This window comes from Xiphophorus maculatus, chromosome 4 (assembly GCF_002775205.1).
Source record: "Xiphophorus maculatus strain JP 163 A chromosome 4, X_maculatus-5.0-male, whole genome shotgun sequence".
Lineage (NCBI taxonomy): Eukaryota > Metazoa > Chordata > Actinopteri > Cyprinodontiformes > Poeciliidae > Xiphophorus > Xiphophorus maculatus.
In genome coordinates this window covers 6,796,443-6,821,372 of record NC_036446.1, presented here as the reverse complement: position 1 = coordinate 6,821,372, position 24,930 = coordinate 6,796,443, and the positions used below count along the sequence as shown (strand labels likewise).

General features: G+C 37.3%; 3 protein-coding genes and 1 pseudogene across 5 annotated transcripts in view; 1 reads left to right on the top strand and 3 right to left on the bottom strand.

Annotated features, from left to right (window-relative positions):
• LOC102225206 (neuroplastin) overlaps positions 1 to 7,657 on the bottom strand; it is a 36,595-nt gene extending 28,938 nt beyond the window's left edge. Inside the window, exon 1 of one of the 2 annotated variants that reach the window (XM_005805546.2) lies at positions 7,032 to 7,657. In XM_005805546.2, the coding sequence (XP_005805603.1) occupies positions 7,032 to 7,107 (76 nt within the window). In that variant the 5' untranslated portion in view covers positions 7,108 to 7,657. The remainder of the gene's footprint in view (positions 1 to 7,031) is intronic. The other variant, XM_005805545.2, reaches the window with a different exon arrangement.
• A 1,433-nt stretch (positions 7,658 to 9,090) lies between these two features.
• On the top strand, positions 9,091 to 10,305 carry LOC111608459 (calcium homeostasis modulator protein 6-like). The gene is made up of 2 exons (XM_023332941.1): positions 9,091 to 9,605; positions 9,719 to 10,305. The coding sequence occupies exons 1-2, from the start codon at positions 9,141 to 9,143 to the stop codon at positions 9,869 to 9,871; spliced, it is 618 nt and encodes a 205-aa protein (XP_023188709.1). The 5' UTR covers positions 9,091 to 9,140; the 3' UTR covers positions 9,872 to 10,305.
• Positions 10,306 to 12,817: 2,512 nt separating this feature from the next.
• On the bottom strand, positions 12,818 to 14,981 carry LOC102224947 (annotated as a pseudogene).
• Positions 14,982 to 16,620: 1,639 nt separating this feature from the next.
• LOC102224680 (UDP-glucuronosyltransferase 2B31-like) lies at positions 16,621 to 21,248 on the bottom strand. Of its 2 annotated transcripts, none has more exons than XM_023332708.1 (3): positions 21,133 to 21,248; positions 20,914 to 21,032; positions 16,621 to 18,280 (listed from the first exon to the last, which is right to left on the bottom strand). In XM_023332708.1, the coding sequence occupies exons 2-3, from the start codon at positions 20,977 to 20,979 to the stop codon at positions 16,676 to 16,678; spliced, it is 1,671 nt and encodes a 556-aa protein (XP_023188476.1). In that variant the 5' UTR covers positions 20,980 to 21,032; positions 21,133 to 21,248; the 3' UTR covers positions 16,621 to 16,675. The 2 variants fall into 2 exon arrangements, with proteins under 2 accessions (XP_023188476.1, XP_023188477.1); XM_023332709.1 differs by having other exon boundaries at positions 20,914 to 20,963; positions 21,155 to 21,246.
• Between the last annotated feature and the right edge of the window lie 3,682 nt (positions 21,249 to 24,930).

The following is a 24,930-nucleotide window of genomic DNA, read 5'->3' as shown; positions in this document are numbered from 1 at the left end:
GCAATGAAATAAAGCTTGGTTTCTGCAGAGTGTTCTGGTTGCTGATGATCAGGTAGAACACCAACTGAAGTGCTGCTGCTTTGTTCACCATCTGCTAGAAATACATGTCACATTAAGCAACATGAATAGAAGCTTGCTTTTTTTCCATTCACACGTTTTTTTATTTTTCATCAACTCCATTATAACACTTTTTTGCCAAGACTTGAATTCACTCCCTGTAATCTTCTCTGCAGTAGCAGTTCTGTCACCTACGTTTCACATTCTTGCACGCCCATATTGACATGCCTCAAAGAAAGCAGGACAAGTTAACTTTGATGGGTTCAGAACTATACAAACTGTGGGATAACATATTCTCTCTTGCTACAAAACATATATATAATATCAGTACATTTTTGTAATATTGTGTGACAGTTGTTACAAGAATTTACATACACAATGTATACAAAGGTTCTTAAAAACAGTTTATATATTTTTTTCTCTTCTCCCTTTTACAATTGCTTTAAATCAGATGTCAGAGAAACAGCTGGGATCAGAGATTTTCCGGTTATATGAATCAGATAGGGGCACAATTTCCCCTACCCCACCTATTTCTGCTCTCTGCTGATCAACTGATAAAGAGAAGGCTACTACACTTTCCATTTTGTCTCAGCAAGGATTGATTTGGCTGTTTAGAAGTATTTTCATATGCATAAAAGAGTTTAGAAAAATGGTTGGTGTGCGGCCTCTTCATTTTGGGCTATATTTTTAATGTTATTTGGCATCAGTTTGTGTTTGCATTGATAGGATACAACTTTTATCTTGTACCTATTTATGTGCAATCAATATGGCAAGCATCATGCTGTAAGTGAGTCACAACAGTTAGTTAACATGAAAGAATGTTTCCACTATTTTGGCCAAATCTTTACCTTTTATTTTTCCAGACATTATCTTTTAACTCACTGTAATAAAAGCACCTCAATTTGAATCAAATTGTATTTGAAGAATACAACAAATTTATTTTCTCAACTTCTTTTTCGCCTTATTCTTTGTTCCCATTTCCAAACACTTTGTGATCTTTAAGACCTAAAATGGAAAGGAAGGTATTTCCCCCTGATGTAAGCATTGCATGTATTTCTTCAAACCTATCCTATAGAACTTGTTAGCTATTTCAGCTAAGTGGGTTTTTTTTGTATGGTTCATACATTTAAACGGTACGGCATGGTATAAAATTGGTTGAAGTGAGTACATACAATCATTTTCAGAGGAACAATTATTTATAAAGTCTAAGCATTGGTCCCACAACGTAGGCTTTTAAACTGTCAGTTTCTAGTCTCTTTCTTTCTTTCTTTCTTTCTTTCTTTCTTTCTTTCTTTCTTTCTTTCTTTCTTTTTCTTTCTTTCGGGAAGCCTTTGGATGTTTATTTGGAAGGGTGGAGGATGCTTTCTCTCTAATTGTACTGTTAATATGTCATCATTTGTGTATCAACACAACACAGGTGCATCTGGTGTCAAAGTATGTAAAAACAGCCACCTGCTTCTGTGTATCATTAGCTAAAATGCCGGGCAGGACAAAAATGAAAATTAACCTCCGGGGTCCTTGTAGAGGTCATCTCAGTCCCAGCAGAGCAGCCTTAGCTGTAATGCGTTTAATTATATCAATACAAAGAAGGTCAAAACTGGAGAAAAAGCACAATACAGCTACAGTACATACAGCTACCAAATAATCGATTGCTATGTAAAAAAAAAAAGATAATTAGTTAAATTACTGTTTTTTTCAATCGGTAATATCTATGCAGCAATGCTGATCCTAATCAGTGCAGGCCATATCACATTTCGCAGTGGGCAGCCATGACTCAGTGTAAGAGTTTGGCTCGAGTTCTACAGCTTGTTTTCCAGACTCACAGATGAACCTTTGTGCATGGCCTGCATGAAACATGATAATGGACACTCTGCTGCACTATATAGGTATATTGATTGGATGCTACATGGCTGTAAAATGCTTGTCTTACAGTGCAATGTTGTCCTCTGCAGATGCTGATACATAACTGGCAGTGCAGTGCATAATGTCTCATTTTGGGTGTAGCTATTAATGGTGATTTATGAAGACTTTGACTTCCTGATGAATTTTAGCATAGCCAAATAATAAAAACTTTTCAACTTTTCAGACTTTTCAAAAGGAAGATTAAAGGAAAAAATTTAATTTGTGTGTCTTGACTTGTATTTGATTTGACATATTATTATTGGCATTTTATTAGGTACAAAATACTGTTTGATTCTCATCTCCTTTCATTGCTCCATCTGGGGTTTGTCCCATTGAGTTTGATTTCTCTAGTTGAATATCATCCTGGCCAATCAGCAAACAGAGAAAGTTGTGAATGGTTGAAATCTGTGCTGTTTTAAAATATTGATCTGGCTATATCACGTTGTGGTTTGGCAATGGCGAAACTATATGGAGAAACTATAAGGTTTTCCTACAGATGAAATCAAAAGTTTACATACAACGACTAAAAATCTATATTTTTTTTATTACTGTCTGAAGTTAAATTAGAACAAACTTCTCTTCCTTTAGATCAATTAGAATTCATTTGCAAAGTGCCAGAAAACAGAACAAAAATTGTTTTTAGAGATTTGTTTAGTAACTTTCTTTGAATTCAGAAGTTTATATACAGAATTATGTCTCTTTAAACAATGAGGGAAAGCTCGGATGACCATGTCAAAACTTAAAAAAAATTCTGATAGGTTAACCAATACATTTGATTTAAATAATGGCACGTCTCTGGATGTGTTTTAAGGCCACACAGCTTTCTTGCTTAACATGTTTGAACAAAATCAACCAAGAAATTAGGAGTTGTGAAGCTGCACATGTCTGATTCATCCTTGGGAATAATCTCCAGATACTTTAAGATGTCTTCATCTGTTCAAACAATTATGCGCAAGTATAGAAATGAGGGGATCTTCAAACATCACACAGCTCAGAAAGGAGATGAGTTCTGCATCACACAGGTGAATGGGTTTTAGTACAAAATGTGCAAATGTTGGATATAGCTAACATTTCTGATTATTATTAAACTCAACAAAACATTAAAGTACATGCATTTGCTTAATGGACCCCGAAATGATTGAAGTTCTTAGTTTTGATAAATTTAATTACCTCACAAAAAATATAGTATTAATATTCAACCTGTCAATCACCTATCAGAGCTAATTTAGGGAAAATTGGTCAATGTTTTGTCTCTTGTCAATCAAGACTGTTGCATTTTAAGTAACGGTTTCTATTAACGTAGTTAATAGAAACTAAGTTGCATGGTTCATAGAAACTAATCTTCTATTAACTTAACATTTTTTATAAGTTTTTTTATTCTCTAAAAACTTATAAGCTTTCCCGATCTTATATTACATACGAGCAGTAAAAAAAATGATTATTTTAAAAGGAATTTTAAAAAGATGGCCTCAGTTCTGTCAGACTGCTCCAGGGCAGCTGTGGTAACCACCATCAGTGTGTGAATGTGTGTGTGAATGGATGAATGACTGAAGGTGCCGTGAAACACTTTGGTGTCCTTTGGACTCGTTAAAGCTCTATACAGCTACAGATCATTTTTACCATTCAGATGCATTTGTATAATCAACATTTCAGTAAGTCAAGACTAATTATTGTGTTTCTATTCTTTAGGTGGCAAATAAACAACTCTGAGAGAACTCAGAGCTATATTTTGTTATCAGCTATGCACTTTACAAACTGTACCTAGTTGTGCTCTGACTGATGTGCTGGCCAGGCCAATCTGTCACCTTGTCCTATTTTCAGCTTGACAAGTGATATCTGTAAAATTTTCCACACTATGCACAAAAATGATGCAACCATGAAACTGCAGAGCCTTTCCACAAATCAAAATGAAACCTCTGTCCATCAACATGTTAATCCTGAATAAGTATGGAAATATGGCACATGCTAAAAGAAATTCCTACAACTGTCATTTAAAGTGGCCTACACATTGACTCACATCCAGGGCGAGCACAAAAGCATAAAGAGTAGGTTGCATCCTTCGTAGGGAGATATTATGTAAGACTCAAAGGTACTACTTTAGGTCAGCACCAGCTGTCTTCGCAACAGTATTTAGTATTTTTTGCATAAGGACCATATAATATTTGATCTTAAGTAGTTTACATCCACACATTGTGTCTTCAGAGGGCCATGCAGCTGTGCACCGGGAGGCCGTCCATTAAAAGTTAATGGATTCACTTTCACAAAAGGACCTTAAAGCCACAGTTCTCAGTGCTCAGTCTCTGTGGTAAAAATAGAAACGCTGCAGAACGGACGGATGCAATTCACAGCCTTCCAAATATCTGTCGCACAACCTGGCTGCCTGTAGTAGGCCTAGTTTTTCCTGAAAATGAGGGAGCAACTGGCACAAATTCCCTCAGCTTTCCCAGACACAGTGATTAAATCTCATGCACTTATAATTATTATTGTCCCCACATCACTGCCTGGATGCTGTCATATCACAGCAAAACCAAGCATTGCGTAAGAGGTGGCGCAGCGATTACCCTTAATCTGAACTGGGAGAAAAAAAGTGAAATGGTTTGGCATGCAACATGAGCAATTATCTGAGAAATACCTCTGGTTCTGTGCAGTAGCTGCAGTTTATTACTGCCCCAATCAAGACTGACGTTAATGAAGGATCTGTTTACTTAATGAAATCTTCCTCTATGTAGCAAGAAAACATTAACAGATCTGATGATCGGTTTGCACGAGACTGACTCTCGCTGACCACTTCAGGTATTTATGCATGCATGTAATTCTATGGTGCAAACTGGGCCACAGAGACTGGACGCCAACACAGTACAATGCCTATTTTGTGTTTCATTTTCCAGATAGTCAAATAAGACTGATTACTTCCACACACTCCAGTGAAATTTATAAGGAAGGCGGAAAGAAATTCAAGTGAGAATATTTTTTGCTATATAATGCTGTGGATATTTGGTTTATTTATCTCTCCAAAAGCTGACGGTGGAGGTTGCTTTTTTTTTTGTTAATGGTCCGTATTCTGTCTGTCCTGCTTGTTTGTTCTTTTTGTCTGAGAAGAATTATTGTATAATCTGCTGCAGTGATTTATTGGTACAAATGAAAGAATATTTGCAAATTTAATCCTCCAACCTTCTCAAACCTGTCATCAAAATCTTGCATCAGACAGATTTTTCCCCACGCTGCTAAGCAAAGTGGAGCTTAAGCATTAAAAATTATAATACAGTATTTAGAGTAATTGTCTCCCCTTTCCCTGCCTTATTTTTTTCTGTGACAGCTTGTGACATTGTTTTGTCAACATGTGGGAGTAGCAGCTCATTTAGAGACAGATGATTTTTAGACTGGTATAAAAATCTACAGGATATAAATTCCAACTGGAAAGTTGCTATTAAAACTTTTCAAAAATTATGAGCAGTCCACTTTGATTTCATGAATGGCTGCTGATTTGTGTGGCCCAGCGGGTGGTGTGATTCAACAGAATTATAAGTAAGGACATGCTGTATCAGAGGAGGACAGACTGGAACACCCAACAGCATGTTGCTGACATTTCCTCATATCAAGTCCTCCATGTTTTCGCCATGATTAATGCACAGTGAACTTTTGGTGTTCATAAAAATCCACCCTTTGCATCTTGAAGTGACTGTCAGTCAAACATTTTTAGCCCCAATTATTCTCTTTTTGATAAAGAGAAGAATTATTAGATGCTCCAACAAACGGAATGAATTTGTATAATTTTGTTATGCAAAGCTTTAACAACCTTTCCAACAACAACACACAAGGAAGGTTCTCTGGTAAGAAAACAAAAAAAAAAATGGTTGGATCAGTCTTTGACCTTTTCTCACTTTCCCAGTTCAACCACATCTAAGCTAGTCTACTCAAGAACTAGCATGTTTTCAAACAGGTAAATATTACGACCACAGTTCCCAACAAGCATTTTCATACTGTAATAAATGCCTTATACTGTCAGTTAAAAACATACTTTTATGTTATAGAAGGATTGCATGTAATAGACAGAGTTGTGCATAATTATAATGTGAAAGAAATAGTATGTGTGGTTTTCAATGTTTTTTTTCTTTTTGCTGTTTTAAATCTAAAAAGTGTGGCATGCATATCTATCCCCCCTGTCTTACAGGGCTTATGGCAAACTGCAAATGGAAATTTTAACTGGCTTTCATCTTGCAACTTTCACAGAAGGGTCAGGTAGATAAAATGCAACAACTCTTATGGTTATTACAGTTGAGCTTTAGTAAATTTGTAACTCTGCCATATTCTTTCAGTTTTTGGATGATGGTTTGAAACATGATCACTGCCATGTTAAAGGTCTACCTCAGTTTAAGCTTATTCACAAACATCTGCAACCTGTCTGATTGATCTTCACTGTGCTGTTTGTTCACTAAAGCTCTTCAAAAAACTTCTGAAGCCTTCATAGAGCAACTGTTTTTACTCTAAGTTACATGTCACACAGATGTTCTCTTTTTCTGATGCACTAGATTTCATTTAGGGCCATCTGAGTAAAGGGGGTTGCAGCCCACACTTTTCATATTTTTATTTGGAAAAAAAAAAGCAAGGTGTACAGTTTTCCCTCCACTTCACAATTACGTGGTATTTTTGTGTTACTCCATGTATTAAAATTTAGAGTTAACAATTTTTGTGAAAAGTTTGAAGGGTAGGCTATAAATAGTTCTGCTTGGCATTGGAAATAAATAAAGATTAAAACTCAAAAACTTGTTTCTTCTGTGTATTTCTATTCAACTTGTCAACCATGTCCACTCTATTCAAGAAATAACCTGAGGAGGAGAAAAACTGTCATACCTCGTTAAATTGTTCCTGAACTTTCTCTTGTCAGCAACACAAATCAAACGTAGTAACTCTGGCCTTGTTGTGGAGGAGCGTGAAATGAAAGTAATGGCTTAACGCTGTTGAAATCAAATCCTCTTTAGAAACATTTCACACGGGCGTCTTCAACACAAGACAAATCACTTTCCCTCAGCGCACACGGAACATTTCTGCCACGGTCACATCTGTGTCCTTACCGTTTTGAGCCGAGGCAAAGGGCAGCATCAAGTTGCCCAGAAGGACCACCGCCAGCATCACCGCGATAGGATGCATCGTTAGGGCTCGATAAGGGTCTCTCGGTCGGACGAATGTGGGAGGAGAGATGGTGTAGGCTATTGATCACGAGATCTAAAAAGATGGGCCCAGCATAGCACCGGGTTCTTTAAAAGCAGCCAGCCGAGGTGATTTTTTTTTAATCCCGTGGAGATGTCTCCCTGATTCAAACACCTTTTGGAGGGCAGCCGTGGGTGAAAGGTCCGGGACGAGGCCAGCCGAGCTGATCTGCGGCCATAGGCGGCGAAGCAGCCTCGCTGGGATTGCGGGGAAGATGTCTTTGGATGTCAGAGAGATTGTCCACGGCGAGGTTCCAAAGATTCAGAGATGCGCACACCGATGCGCATTTACGCTCCCACCGGTCACGGTTCGGTGATTAAGATGAAAGTAGCACGCAAGCGATTCCCGACGGCGAGTGATGAAGCCGAAACATAAGTCTGTTATCAGCACCGGTCTATTTTTAATACCAACGGAGGAACAGATGCTGGTAGGGAACCAACGGCAGCGACGGAAAGCCGCGCGTGCCCAGTGCGCTCATGACTGGGGATGAACACACACACACACACACACACCCACACCCACACACACACCAGCGGCACGCGCACTGCATCGCGCACGTATGCAAAGGCAAATGATGTTGTTTGTGAACTCCGACAGTTTATTGCTTTTGTAATTTTTTTCTCTGTTCTACATTTTATTTTGTTATTAATTTCAGGTGACAGGAAGTCTATCTCACTTTTTAAACTTATATTTATTTTGACGCTATTTTGTTGCAATTTTCATACAAGTTCTGAATAAAAGGCAACATATGCAGATGTGTAAGATAAAACAACCACAGAGCCCTGTACAGAGTTTTCTATCAAGAAAGCAAATATAGAATGAGTATTTGCTGAAGTCTGATTCAAACTTTTTCCATCATATTGAGATTTTTTTTTTTTTTGATGAGTTTGTGAAGTTACTCTTCAGCTCCCCGAGTGGGTCATTTGTAAATTATTTAACAATTTACCTGGATCCTTTCAAAATATGCAGTCTAATTTCCTCCTCAAAATGAACATGGCTTCCTGTAATCCTACTCAATCCCTAATCTGTGCTGCTGCACGAGCGACCTCATGTGGCCAGTTAGGATAAACTCGAAAGTACCAGCAACTGTCCTTTATTGCAGTGTGTGCTCACGACTGTACTAATCTGTTTCAGTAAATAGACTGGAAGCATTTAAATACATTCTATTCATAACCCAATAATTTTATAATTATTGGGTTATGAATAATTATGAATAAAACAACTGTGTTGTCTGAAAATATCATTTTATATGATTATTTTCCAGGTTGAGTAACAAGTATGAAAAATAAAGTTTCAAAAATATTTGAATTTACAGACTTTATTTGTCATTTCATCTGTCCGTCCGTCCATCCATACGTCCGTCCGCCTGTAACCACATTCAATTAATCCATAATAATCCATTGTTCTTACATTTTAAATTGTACTAAAAAGGACTGAATATTTGAGTCTGGAAAAGAGTTGGATTTTGACTTGAATAATATGTTGGAACCCTGTAGTAAACCTTCCAATGTTTTCCCTTTTGCATGAAATAAATTAATTTCTTATGTTTTGTACATTTTGAAGCTCTTTTTAAACATTTTTTATCTTAAATGTTTGCTTCTAAGTAAACAATCACACCTTTAGGATGTTTATTTACCAGACTGTTGTAAAGTGCATGTGTGTACTCTACTGCAGAACAAACTTCCCTCCACTTTACACCCCGCCCTCCAGTACTCTATAGGAGACCACATTTAAAATGAAACCCCACCTGAAATCTCCCAGAGACCAATCCGCTAGAGAAAGGTCAGCGCCGAGGGCACACCCTCCGTTGTTCAAAGCCAATCAGAGTGGAAGGGCAGCATTTTGCCTGAGGGTAAAACTTACCCCTGGATGTGTTAATTACGCATCACTAAGCTGTTGCCAATGTGTTCACAACCGTGGACTATCTTTTGGGCTTTTTGCAGCGGTTGTCTTCATTCTTTAGTCAGTTTAGTATGGAAAGTAGACAACAATGGCTTACCAGGCTGAAAAATGAACTTAGCAACAGTCCGCTGGTATCAAATGTGGCTTTTGGGTTCATCCTCATGGGACTAGAGAAGCTCGTGGAGCTGGAGTTTGAGTGTCCTTGCAACCCTACGTGGAATGGAGCGTTTTCATCAGCATTCTTCATCATTCCTGCTGTCATGGCCTTCACCTTGATGCAGATCATCCAGGGATGCAGGTGCAACGTGTGGTGCAGGAAAATGGTTTCCCTCTCTAGTTTCGTTCCTGCTGTCGTTTGGCTGATCTTGTTGTTCCTGGACGGCCAGTACTTTGCCTGTGCTATGACAGACTGGGATGGAAGATTTGTCCTTGTTGACAAGGCAGCTCCGCAGAAGTGGTGTGAGCCAGTTACAGAGGGAGACGTCACCCCACAAGAATTAATGCTCCGCTCACAGCGGTTGTTTGTGTTTTCTCAGGTGAGTGGGATATGTCCAGTTGGCAGAGTATTCACTATGTCAGATATACTTGTTATCATACGATGGAAGCTCTGTCATGTATGCGTTCACTAACCTTACTCTCCTGTGTCCAGGTAATAGGAATAATCCTCCTGATTTTCATCTGTGTGGGTCTGGTAGTGTATGTAATCAGAGAAAGCTCCCAACAGGAGGTGGAGATGCAAGATGCAGATGTGGCTGAGCTCACCGTGCTCAGGATGAGCTCTCTACGAACCAGAACATCATGAGTGGACCTACCCTGTCCTACACAGACACTTTGTAAATACCACAAAAAGACTTGACAGGAGTTTTTTTTTTAATCGCCCCCCAGGATATTTTGGGGCATTTAAAGATATTTGAAAATCTGTCTGAAAATTCTCCATCAGGTCATAGTAATGTAAGTGTTTCGACATTTGACAACTGGACTTCTCTTTGTGTTTTGTTTCTTGAAAAATTCCTCTAAAGTAAATGTGTGTCGAATGATCACTGGTGTCACCATGTACACTGTTCAAAGAAATATTGTGTGTTTTTTGTATAAATATTGAGGAATGAGTATACATAAATGTCCTCTCTTGGTGCTTCCTCACCTGGGTCACCAGTGCAGCAATTTCATTCCTAATCAAGGTGTGGGTTAATATATTTTAAATCTGCTATTTTCTGTTTTCTTTGTTTTATTGCTATAGTAGAGATGAGATTAAATATGTTTGATCAGGTAAAAATAAGTAATAATAACAAATTGATCTAATTTCAGCGCCTTGCAAAAGTATTTGTACCCAGTAAACATTTTTACATTTTGTCACAAAGTGACTGCAACATTCAATGTATTTCCTTTGGGATTTATACAATAGAACAAAACAAAGTAACTTGCAATTATGAAGTAGAAGGAAGAGAAAAAACAAAAAATTTGAGAAGTTGACTGCACATTTGTATTCAACTGACCTGATTGTTGTACATCTAGACTTAACTGCATCACTGTTTCTACTAGAAAAAAAGTATTCCAACAGAATGATGATGTCATATTCAACAATTTTGGATATTGTTTTATCACCGAGCCCTCTCCAAACTTCTACACAAGTAACTTGTCTAGTGTTTTATTTGGTATTCCTGACTATTGTTCTTTGACCAACCTCTGAGGTCTTTACAGAACTTACATTGAAATTAAGTTTCTCAAAGTCAGATTCTAATAAAAGTCACATATCAGGTGACTTGCATAGGTATCCAGTTGGGGTGGATTTTTTTTTCAGGCAATACAGTATTTGAGGTTTAATACAAATGCATACCACACTTGAAATAGATTTTTATTTATTTATTGTTTACTTTATTTACTCACAAATCTGGTATCCTTATTCACTTTACATTGCTGTGTAAAGTGCAATGTACACAGCACTATTTTTCTGTGTCCATGTTGACACAGAAAAATAAAATTCAGTACAATAATTGAAGTTCATAGTTGTGAATTCTGAAGCACAATTACAAGTACCTATGGAAAACACTGTAATTATAAATCACAGAAAATGTTTTAAAATAGTAAGATTTGTTAAAAACAATAACTGGTTTGTCTGTATACCCACCCACCAATAAGTTTGATTTCTTAAACTGCTACCTGGTTACAAGCATGAATAAAGTGAGAATAAATATCAAACTTTTTCCAAAAATTATATATATATATATATATACATATATATATATAACACAGATTGCTTTGTGGCATTTTATAAACTTTTCACCCATTTCTTTTATGTTTTTTAATCTGTATTTTTTAATACAATGTTTTTTTGTTTAATTTGTTAACTATATTGCCTCATAAGGTGTGTCCGCCAGGCAGCTAATATTGTTTTGTCCTTTATTATTCTTTTATGCTAAAAAATAATAAAAATGTTCCTCTAAAATGAAATTCCTGTTATACATATAACCTCTTAAAGTTTTTGAGACATAGTTCCAAGTATCCCCAGCAAACAGTTGTAAATCCATCCATCAATCCATTGTCTATAACTGCTTGTCCTTAGAAGGCAATTTGTATCATGGCAAACAGGCAAAATAACTAATTTCTAAAGTGATGGTTGCATTTTCCCTTTATTTTTAATATTGGAATGATTTTTCTAATGAGGTAAAGTCCTCAAATGTTTTGGACAGTCATAGTTTGAATATAATTTACATTTTTCCTTCTAGAAAAACTGTGATTTAAGGCGTATGTCTAAAAGTTTCAGTTTTTATGTAGCAATTGTGTAATTGTTTCCCTCATATTTCCAGAGTGCTTGAACAAATTGAAATAAGTGTTGTATCAATAGTGAAGTTAAGAATACTGTTGTTTGGAAGTTCACTTGTGCCTTCATTGAGCTGAAATTCTGTTGTTCAAATTATTTAGATTCTTCAGACGCATCACTTCATTTGCAACAAAGAAAAGCACAATAATAAGTGTAGTCACAAGTTCCATGAAATAAGTAGCAAACAGTCAAACCAGCTTTAAATTTGTAACTCATAGATTGTGCTTCATTTGCTTTGTTGGTTGACGTTTGCAGATTAGAGGTCATCTGTGGCCTTGCAAAAGTTGTTTTTAGACATTCTGTTGCCTTCACCTTTTGACACAGAGGGGGATTTTAGTTTTTGGCAAATAAGCGTAAAGCCACAACAGCGAACACACGGTTTCAATGAGAGATTGTGTTCACTCTTGTTTTGTTGGACTATTCTATTGCTGAAAAATTATTACCTATAGACTCACATTTATGGATTTAAATGCTAAATTCTGCTTTATTGAGTTACAGCCTTACAATCTCTTGCAAATTTTCAGCTCACTGGAAAAATAAGAACATTTTGTAAGTTTGTTTTCACATGCTAGATTATTTTATTTTAATTTTAAGAGCTGTCATGAGCTAGAATGCCTTTACCCAACACTTTATATTTCACTTATGCTGGTGTTTTTATTGGCAGTGCTGTCTGCCTCATCCCTAAACACAACTGATGGGTCTTGGACTGCACATAAAAACAGCTATTTCCTCTCAGATGAAATACATTTTGTAGCAATGCCAAAAAGTGTGTAAAATTCTATAAACAGTGTTCCACTGCAACTCAGTTGTATGAAGAAGCATAACCAGTATCTTTAAAATTAGCCCATCAGGAAAGAAAAATAAACTAGACAACTAAGAAAAATCAAAGATTTAAGTGTTGAGGTTGGAAAAAAACAGAAGCAGTAAAAATATTCACTCAAGATTCTTTATTCAACAGATAGTTCAGATAGAGAGGCTAATATTACTAACACCAGAACAGGTGTTTCTCCAACTCATTTAAATCATCTCAATTTCACAAAAAACACAAATAATCTAGCCTGTGGGTTTACAATTTGCAAGTCTAAACTTAAAATAAATCTGTCTGGTTCCCATTTGACCACATTTCTTTTCTTTTCAATCTTGTTTCTTCTTGTTTTTCAGGCACAAACGCCACAGACATTTTAGGAGAACAGCAAACACACCGAAAATAACCAGCACAGCTCCCCCTAAACACAGCATCACATCTACACAGTGGTAGGAATACCAGGGCAGCCTGTAGGACTCAGTTCTCAGGTGAGCAGCTCCTCTGTTCCTCATGACAAATTCTATCCACCAGATGGCTTGGTCCAGGGGCTTCATTGGCTGATCTCTGTGCAGTCTGGAGAGTCTCTGCATATTTATCCTGTAGGAGGGTTCAGTTAGGACTTCCTGTATCCCCTGCAAGAATGTGTCTTCAGTCATAGTAGAAATCTGAATATTCTTCCCAGCTCCTCTTACTTCAATTCTAAGCAGATTATCAGGCTGGTCGAAAATCAAAGGAAGACCCAGTATAGGAACTCCATGATAAATCGCCTCCTGAATACCATTTGTTCCCCCGTGAGCCACAAACAATTTAATCTTAGAATGTCCTAGAAGGTCGTTCTGTGGCATCCAGTCTACCACTAAAGTGTTGTTTCCCAGATTGGCTGGCCTGACGCCTTTATACCTCCAAATGACTTTTTGAGGTAATTTAGCAAAAGCTCCAGCTATTACTTCAGCTAAATCATGGGGTAAATCTCCAATTAAAGTTCCCAGAGACATTATGATAACTCCGTGCTCTCCAGAGCTCTGTACATACTCCTCCAAGTCCTGAGGCAGGTGTTTTGCAGGTTTACACTGGAACCCTCCCATATAGATAACATTTGGCATAGTGGGACGGGGAAACTCAAACACAAAGTCCACTCTCATGAGCCACAGATCTGCAGTTTGAAACATGGATAAATAGTCAAAATCTGATCCAAAGTACTTTGTAAATAAGGCTTCATAATATGGTAAAACATGCCACATAATTTGGTATTCATTCAAAGCAAATATCATTACATTTAGGACTCTCTGAATAAAAGACATTTTATCAGACATCTCTGTACCAGTCATTGGAACATATGAGAGAGGAGAAGGTGCGATTGAAAAGTGGCCTTCGCCGTGACTGGTCCATCTCACATTAAAAACTAGAGGTAGTTTGAGGTAATGAGCAAGTATGACACCCATTGGTAAAGCAGGATCTGTAAGGACTAGGTCATAGTTCTCATCTTGCATGGACTGTATCAGCTCTTTGGACTCAAAAGTCTTTTCAAGACCTTTGGCCGATTTTATGTGGAACTCTGAGATCTTCTGTGCTTGTTCCATTTCCAGTTTGATACGAGTCCAAACAGACTTCCCCTCCCTTTGGATTTTCAGCAGTTCAGTCACAAATGATTTTATGAAGTCTTCATCAAATCCAGACTCTGTGTCGGTATTAATTGAAGTATAGAACGGGGAGGATTCCTTGATATACCAGCTGTCTGTCTGTCGCACAACAAAAATCTGATGACCCCTTGAATGTAGTTCTTCAATGATGACTTTCATGTTCACCCAGTGGCTCCCATCAACTGGGAGGACAAGTACTTTCCCACTATGTACCACCACTGGACAGAGTCAGATCAGACTGATCCAGATCCAATGCATTTTGTGCTCTAAAGCTGCAAAATAAACATCCAATAATTTAGCATATTTTTACCATACATGTATTTTTCAAATACAAATAATATATTGAATAAAAACCAATGTGGGATTCAAAAAAGATGTTTAATTATTGTGACTGTAGCTTTTTTTTTTCTGCTGATGTACGATCCCATATAGAAAAGATTAACTCGTGTTGCTCAGAGGTCTCGATTATGCAAACTGTTGCCTGTAACTGACCTTCTACAGATCCACTAGAACAAATCAGCTAAAATTAACACAAGAATACATGCAAAGACTAAAATAAAGGTTACCTGTTTGGCTGCCGGTGCAAATTTGTCTTTCAAGGATTATTCTTTTTTCAAGGTGTTGTCTATTCCAGGTTCAAACTGGAAAAGGACTTTGCAGCTGTATTTATGGGTTCTTAAATGTGTAATTGATAAGAGGGTACAAAGTTGACAGAGAGCAGTACGTTGTGTCCATATAAGCCGTACATCACAGGGAAGCTTAGTGTTGACAACTTCAAAGTTGTTCTTTGACATTTTTACAATAAATCAACAAAGTATTTGTAGAATGTTTTTCAATTTTTGATTTGTTTTCAGACTTAATGGATACATAGTTATTATATAAAATACTGTGCATGTATGTTATGCATGTAATGCACAGTATGTTATGTTGTGTTTGTAAAGCTCTTCATTACTCAGAGTGATGCTACAGAGGAAACTACATTTTCTTCCGGAGTTGGTTTTTTTGAGACTTTATCAGACTTACAGGAAATTACTGTTGATCTAGTGGTTACAGGGACGTTGGAGAGCAAATTGCTTGGGAGCCTTTTTGTGTAAACTTTGGGTGTTTCCCTCATGTATGAGTGCACTTTTCCCAGATTCCAGCTGTACACTCAAAAGAACTGCATGTTACATTATCTGGCCACTAAGCTGTCCTTTGGTTCAAGTACAACTATAAACAGTATGAAGAAGGTTTAGAAAACAGATGGGCTGATGAATAGCACCACCTACTGGATATTGAAGACATCAGCAAATTCTTTGAACCAGAGTATTTCAGCAGTAAATTCAATGCCACAGTTTATTTTTAAAAAAGCCTCCAGTCATTTTGAAATATAAATTTTGTGCAACAGCTTAAACGTATTGAGTCAGACAGCCAAGCTAGAAAACATAACTGCACATTACTCAATGCAAAGAGTACAACAGCATGTAAGAGACTTTGAGTGAAAGAGTGCATACACTAATCAGGCATAATATTATGACCAAATGCCTAATACTTTGAACACCTGAAGGTGTTTTGTGATGTCTAGCACAAAGCAGTTACCAGCTGTAAGGTGCATTGTGCTGTCTCAGCGTTTTAGATTTGTCCCAATTCAATCATGCACATTTAGCTTGGACCTTGTAACTTTGGAGACCAAGTCAAAATCACAAACTCATTGTGTTGCTCCTTTGACCCTTCCTGAATCACATGATCTGTTGCAGGACACATTATTCTGCTGAAAGAGACCACAGCCATCAGAAAATACCACATCCACATCCTGAGTGGTTTGTGCCTGTGGCAACAAACTGCAATGCAATGTGTATTCTAACACTTTTCTATGAGTTCTTTGAAAATATTATAAATAATAAATCGCATATTTGTAGTAAAATGATGACATTACAGTGAGGTTCTAGATAAATGAGGAAATCTGTTACAGTGCCAGATTTTGCTCCGCTGAAAAATTGAAGAAGAGATTCTTGTTAAGGTTTATGGATTTAATATAATCTAATAAACTGTTGCATTCTACAAATATGAATATTTTCAGTTTGAGTTTTTTTATTGCTACAATAAAGTAAAGCAAAGCATTAGCATTCCGGCGCCGTGAAGATTTATTTATATTTCTACAAACTTAGACTGATGTAACATCACTCTATCCTTGAGGGAAGGAAATTATTCATAATACATTTACAGGTATTATTTAGGTTTAGTGGTGAGACTTAAGTTGACTTATCTTAAAAGCTCACTAGGTCTGTTTCATATGACAGCCTAAAAGGACCCAGTAGAACCAACAGTGAGTTGACATAATGTTATATGTGATCGGTGCCCCAGTCAGTCAGATTTCACTTTTCTTTTACAACATAATTTGAAGCAGTGCCACAATAACCAAGAAAAAACTAAAAACATTAGTGCAAAAATTGCTATTAAAAATAAAATGACATCTACAGAGTAATAGGTATACCAGGGCAACCTGTAAGACTCTGTTCTGAGGTGAGCAGCACCTTTGTGCCTCATGACAAACTCAATCCAGAAGATGGCTCGATCCAGTGGCCTTATCTGCTGATCTCTGTGTAGTCGGGAGAGTCTCTGCATGTTCATCCTGTAAGATGGCTCATCCAAGACTTCCTGAATAGTTTTCTGAAATTTTTTCTCATTTATGTCAGACACATCCAAAATCTTTGCAACTCCTTTAGCTCTGAGTCTGGAGAGATTGTCGGCTTGATCGAACACAAAGGGAATGCCCACCATTGGAACCCCATGATAGATGGCCTCATAAATTCCATTTGTTCCTCCATGACTTACAAAAAGTTTGATTTTTGGATGGCCTAGGAGGTCGTTCTGAGGCATCCAGTCTATGATTAAAGTATTGTTTCCTAAAGAGGGAGGTTTGGCACCCTTATACCTCCAGATAACTTTCTGGGGTAAGTTAGCAAAACCAGCAGCAATTTCATCTGCCAGGTCATTTGGAAGCTCTCCAATTAAAGTCCCCAGAGACATGATGATAACTCCGTGCTCTCCAGAACTTTGCACAAACTTCTCCAGGAGTTCAGGAAGTGGTCTTGCAGGTTTACACTGGAACCCTCCCATATAGACAACATTTGGCATGGTGGGACGAGGGAACTCAAACACAAAGTCCACTCTCATGAGCCACAGATCTGCAGCTTGGAACAGAGAAAAGTAGTCCACATCTGGGCCAAAGTAGCGCTTAGCTAAAGGAGAGTAATGTGGTGCGACCACCTGCTTGTACAGATGCATCCTCATGTGGTAGAAAATCATGTTTTTCACCCTTTCAAAGAATGTCATTTGATCCGTAAGCTCTGATGGTGGAAGTGGGACATAGGAAAGAGGAGAAGGTGCAACAGCAAAATGTGCTTCACCGTGAACAGTCCAGCGAGTGTTGAACACTATCGGTAGGCCAAGGTAGTGAGCCAAAAACACACCTCCTCCATTTGCAGGGTCAGTCAAAACTATGTCATACTTGGCTTCCTGGAGGATCTTCATTAACTCTTTACTTTCAAATATGTGCACAATCACCTCGCAGATCTTTCTGTGTAATTCAAAGAACTTGTTTTTCAACTCCATGTCTAAAGCGAAACGGGTCCATGCTGACCCATTGCTTCTTTTAATTCTAATGACCTCGGACACAAAGAGACGGTAGAAATCTTCATTACCACCAGAGTTGACATCCACTGTGATGGTTTCATATTGTGAAGCCGTCTCACTGATGTACCAGCTGTCTGCAGCCCGAATGACAGTCACAGAATGCCCCCGTGAATGCAGTTCCTCCACCAGCACCTTCATGTTCACCCAGTGGCTGCCATCATGTGGGAAAACCAGAACCTTTCCAGCAGACGCAAGTGAACTGATGGCATAGAAAAAGAAGAAGACGATAGCCAGTGGCCAAGACATCCTAAAATCTTCCGAAACTGGCCCAATCTGAAAGGAAAGCGAAAAAGAAATATAATCACATTACTGTTGGTATTTCAGGATATATGAGCTCAATCACCCTGCAGTTAAATTTCGCTGTCTGAATCGTCTCTTTATTTGTAGGAGGAAGTGCCCACTGTCAGCACTCACATGTACATAGCACATGGAGCCTCTCTGAGGAAAACTAGTTTTGTTTGGTGCCAAGAGCCCTGCAAGAGCTTGGCATATGTGGTGGGAGATGGCTGTGTTTTGCTGATCTGTATGTCACCCTGTACCTTTTTGCTCCTTTGCTTCACTGATGACCTTTGTCTGTTTGGGGCATATGGCTGCTCTTGTTTGTGTCTGCCTGGGGCTGTTGTGACCTTGAGGAGTCGTGTCCACCTGTCCTTTGCTGCTCTTGGGTGCTGAGTGTTGCAGGTTTTCTATCTTTCTCACCACTCTAACAGCTGGGCACCTCCAGGTGAAAAACTCACTTACACAAATTCACTTACATTGGCATGTATGCTCACCTACCACCACAAACAGGTTACAATTAGAGCAATGTGACCTGTCTATATTGAATTCTGTAAGAGTTCTGAGCCAAGAAAAACAACAGCCAATGTAAATATACATGTCTGACCTATAAAAACCAGTTTAGCCATGGACTGGGTATGGAATAGCATTTGTCTTTCCGTTAGTGACATCATGTGCAAAGTACTAGACACAGTTCCTTGTATTGTTGTTCTACGAAACCTCTGAATGAAAACTAAAACCAAACTAAATTCAAGTTTCAAGGACATACATTATAAATGTACACAACATTTTATTTTCAACTGTGTTCAACCTTTTATCTCACAATAGTTGTATTCATTTCCATGTCAAAACAGAAGAAATATTTTAAAATGTATAAATGAAAAAAGTAAACCCAAGGTGGCTGAAATGCTCCAAGAGTGATAACGTTTCATCTGAATTGCCAAACTAAGGCATCAGTGCTTAATACGATGGCCATGCGAGACAAAAGTAGTGACAGCAAAGTCTCCAGAGCCCAAATTCATAAACAAGATATTTATATGCTGATTTATGCAGTGAGATGATGGTAGTTAGAACACTTAGTAAACTGTCACCCTATCAAGGGATTTAAAAACGCTCTGTTACAAGAATGGAGCCTGTAATTGACCGCAGTGGCCAAGGACCCCTGGTGATGAAAAAGGTCATTCAAAGCACTAATATTCTGACCTTATTCAGGTTGCAATTTCTTCTTCGTTCGGACCAGAATTGTTACTTTGATGACCACAGACATTAGGTCTGAAAAAAGTTTGTGAGCAGAATAATTTGTATTGGGAGAATCATGCAGCTTTTGCTTATTTCCACAAAATAAATCCTTGAGGGTTGAACTTGTCTAACAAGCATGGACAAATGTTCCAAAATGTTAGTCAAAGGACACCATAACTAGCTTAATTCTGTCAACGGTAGAAGATATAAGGAAGATATAAATGTGAAGCTAGAAGGGGAAGTTAAAATACAGACACCATCCTTCTTGACCACAAAGGAAAGAAAAAGTCTGCAGAGTTATTGGTTACATAAAGCATCTTTTTGATTTGCTAAACTTGGTGCTTTCAAATTACTTTACTGTTATTCAACTGCACATCCAGAATGTACATTTGTAAATTTTGTTGCAAAGCTCCAAATTAAAACATAAAAATAAGTAGGAAGGAAGAAAGTATAAATATAAATATGTACAATAAAAAATGTGAGTGGGAGTTGAGCAGTGTTATGCCTTAAGGTAGGCAGCTGTTATGGAATCTGGTTGTTTTGCATTTGAAGCTGCTGTACGTTTTGCCAGAGGGCAAGGTTGGAAGGAAGTGAAGTTTCGATGGCTCTCTTTGCTGTCCTCACCACTCTCTCGACACATTTTAAGTCAGAGGTGTTACACGCTCTAAAACAGACAGAGACGCTTTAACTGTTCACTCTGCTTGTAAACTCAACCCCTCAACTGCGGATTGTTTACTTTGTTTAATCCAAGATCCCTGATGTTTCATAAACAAAAGGTAAAAAGTGATTCCTATGAAAGATTTCCAGATGCTTTGTGGATATGACTCAGAGGGGTGTTTTTGTTACAGAATTTTAAAGTTAATTATCCACTTAAAATAACAAATACATAAGCTAGTTATGATTTGGGTAAAATAAAGTTTTTTCGACATCAGCCAGAAGAGCTTGATGTAAGAACTGAACAAGACTATACAAGCTGTGAAGAGCTGAAGCCAGAGAAACATTAACATAACAATTCCCTGCCACTGTTACCCCATACTCATTAACTGTATGTTGAGAGAATCCTGTTTTTCCTGGAAATATTAGTCACGGCAGAGCACTGGGACTGTGCTTTTTCATCTTGTTATTACCCAGCACTCAGTACTCAGTATTCATGCAGCATGACAGGAATGTTCTTCCACTAACACTACACAGCATGTCACATGAAAGACACCCCTGAGTGAGAGATCCAAGAAAGAACAGCTGCCGATGTTTAGTAGTCAGAAAAGAATTGTTTTGCATAGAAACAGTCAAAACACTCACCATAAATGTTCTGCAAAATGCAAAGCAGAAAAACACACTGAGGTGCCTATTCTTTCATACTAAAGACATGTAATTCAAGAAAAGATACAAACCTGCTGTTGAATCTCTTGCAATGCTGCTTCAGTCTTCACATGAGTCGGTGCTGTGAATTGCAACATTCAAGTCTGAAAAAAACTGCTTCCTGTGGCTGATCTGAGAATAAAGTTCCTGCCTTTTCAAACAGGAAAACCACAAGGCAGTAGGTAAACCTACACTGATAATTTTGATAGCACTTAATAAAACAGAACATCGCCAACAGATATGCAAAATACCTGAAAAATGAACAGAACTCACTCAGTATCTCTTATAATGACAGACTGGAAAACAATGCAAAAATGCCATGCTGTCCCCCTGAATTCAAAAATGACCTATTTAGACTCAGACTCATTTGTAAGAGGCAGGCATTATTCAAGCCCACTATAAAACATGACACCCACACAGGCCTAGACACACCCTAAATAATGAAACTCCACCTCTTATGTTTATTGTACCAACGTGAGTCATACTAAACCAAGCCCCACTAAGTGACTTAACTGTACTTTATGTGGTCAGCTACACTAAGAGCCCTGCCTAATGAAATGTAAAAAGAATGTGTGTAAAGTGGGTCAGGTTGTCGTTGAAAATTAGTGTTTCTGAATAAATGTTGGAGTTTTTTCCCTGTCAAAAGCTTTCTGTTTTTAACACTACTCACAATAACAATAATCTGAAGAAAAACATGTTCAAGCACAAACAGAATAGAGAAAGCACATTATGTTACATTCACCAGGCTCCTTTAGCACATCTAAAAAGTTTCCTGTTGTTTTTTCTTTTTTTAATTTAAGCTGAAAATGCATTCAAGACCTTATCTGTGTATCTCAGATACATTACACAGCAAGATATACTTGAGGTGTCGATTTCTGTTTTACTGATCATGACTTGCACTTCATAAAAATCCCATGTTAAGTTTCTTAGAATATTTGAACATAAGAACTGAATTATTTTTTTTACATAAATGTTATGATATTGGCTACACAGTCATGAGGAGGACTGCTGACAACAAGGTTAGAGCAGACTGTTGCTTACACCTGCATAACTGGGGTAGGCAACAATAGGCTATTGCTAAAGAAGCTGGCTGTTCTCAAACTGCTATATCCAAGTATGATAAGTTGGAGGAGGTTGGAGATGATGATTTCATTTTTCAGCTGGATTTGGAATCTGCTCAAAATTGGGCACCCTGATGAATTTATGCAAATAGACAGGATTTTATAATGTTAACAAACCATATGTGGGGCATGGGCATTAAGAGTTTCCATACACTATCAGTTGTAAATCAAGTATTCATTTTTTTAAGTGGTTGTATATAATACTAACATTTTCTGACACACTTTTGGGAATTCTTTAATTATGAATCCTGATAGTCAAAAGTAACACAGGGTCATGTTTGAAATATCACTCGGTGTGCAATGAATCTGTTTTACTTTTAAACTGTAATTTATTTTCATTTATGCATTGCATTGAGGCACATACATAATGAGTTTTGTCTATGTAATATTGGTTGTTAATAAGATCTTCAGTCCTTGTTACATTTTTTGTAAACAATGTTCCAAAATGTGGTAGTTTAAAACTGCTAAATTATTCATTTACTTAAAATCTATCAAATTTAACATATTCTATCCTCCACCCACTGTCATTATTATTAATGTAAGTGTAGCCAACCCACTAATTAACAGACTGGACGTATTTTGCTTATACAGAGAGAACAATACCAAAAATTTTCTCAAGTTAAGCTTAGATCTTGCAAGATAGTGTTTTGCACTTTGTGGTTATTCAGTTTTTTTAAACACTGCACTCCACCATTTCTAGACTTCTTAACAGCCTGAGTGAAGGCAGCTGTGCAAGACAAAGTTTTGCGAAACAAACAGGAAATATAATTGCAATCTTGCTGAAAGTAACCATGAAAAGATGAAAGAAGATAAGATAGTGTGCAAACACTGAGGCATTCTAACATTATAAATTTGTGGCCAAAAATATTACTCCAAAATATTACACTCTCAGCTCCCTCAGTCTATGGTGTAAACCAAGAAGAATTTATAATTTTACGTTGACCAAGCATAATAATAGCTGACTGTCTGCAGCTCAAAGACAAAGCGTTTCACACCTTCATTCTTTAACTACATACCCTTATTACCTGACAACCCATGAGTTACCACTTGTTTGACTGGTTATGTGGTTTAGTAATTGTTACAAGTAAAAACAAGATATATTCAAAGCATGACCAATCTTCAGAATAGTCTGGTGTCAAACCTCTCAGTAGCCAGTCTGATTTATTGGACGGCCTGCTGTTGATACCCTTTCTATGAAGCAATCTCACCACAGCAGAGTCTTTAACATGCATATGAACTTTGTCAACAGACTCTGGTAAAAATAACAAATGGTGGGTGCGTCATGATGCAGTACATCAGAAATCTGACACCTTATTTTTGTTCACAGAGCAGTTACTTTCCTTTTTTTTCATTCGTGAATATCTCTTGTGGTTTTCCTATCTATCAGCATTACTGCCAAAATTATTTAGAGCTTTTCTAAATACAAATGTAGTCAGTTTCATGGAGACATAATCTCATGGCAAACATGTTTTAAGCAAAAAGTAGACAAAAACATTGTAATACAAATTAAATTCTGCATTTGAATATATAGCTCAGCTACATTGCGTCCGAAAATATTCAGTGCTTCACTTTTATGCTGCCACCACCATTCTTCACATAACATAACAAGATGTGGAAAAATCTTTATATCAGTTTACATAGTAATAAGCCAACTGCTAATGATGGTAGAACACATTCACAAATAAATATTGTCTGATTGTTTTAGCACATTCCTAAAGCACAAAGTTTGAGAGTTTTATTGGTCACATTCTAGTTCAAATAATGTAATCAATTATAATACAGACTATTTTAACTAATCCTGCTCATATATTTCTTATTTTTAAGACATATTGAGGATTGGATGAATTTTTACTAGGTCTTCATTCTTAAATGATTGAAATGTTTTTTTGTTTGGTTTTTTTTGTCAGCAAGAATAATGAAAATGTTTTCGATAAAGAAGAGGAAAATAATGTCCATTACCATTTACTTCTACACTCATTCAAAGACGTAAAAATTAACTGAATTGATGCTAAAACTAAAAATGTGTGCATGATGGACAGGAGCTCTAGAAATGTTAAATAGGGGACATCTCTTGAATCATTACTGACATTTTACTTTACGTCTAGACAGAGATGGAATAAACATGACTGTAGCTAGAAGCAGGAGCAGTAATGCTCCTGTCTGGACGAGGAATAAGAATATAGAGCGTAAATGAATCAAGAGACCATGTGGGACTGAGCTTTAAGGAGAGGAGTACATTTGTGAATTGTAACGAACTTTGCCCAGCAGATGGCGGTATTGATTGGCTTCATCGTTTAATCTCTGTGCAGTCTGGAAAATCTGTATGTTCACCTGGTAGGACTGTTTATTGAAGACTTTTACAGATATTTGGACATTGTCATCATTGTACAGTATGTTCATTGTAAGATAGTTAGGTCCTCCTCTGGCATGTGACCAGAGCCAATTGCCAAATTAATTGAAGGGTAAATTCACTATTCAGACTTCTTATACTCCCAGTTTTTCTCCGTGATCCACAGATAGTTTTATCTTTGGATATCCTAAAAAGTATTTTTGTGAAATCCAGTCAGCTAGTAAAATGTTATGTAGAGTGAACAATTTGGTGACCTGTAGCTATAAAAATGACTTTCTGTGGCAATACATCAATAAATCGTGTCTTTTTTTTTACTGTTATTAACTTAATGAGCATATTACTTGTCCAAACCACAAATATTAAGTTCATCCTGGATTTCAGTCTACAGTTACAAGCACAAAGAGTATATCTTCATAGAATGCAGAGGTGAAGAGCTCATGCTCTTTACTCCAGTGAATGCTACTTAATATTGATCACATGTGCAAGGAAGATAATAAGCTTATTCATTGACAGAGCAAATGTAGGTGCAGATTATTCAATGTGTCTATTTTCATCATTTCAAAACAACACATTTAATA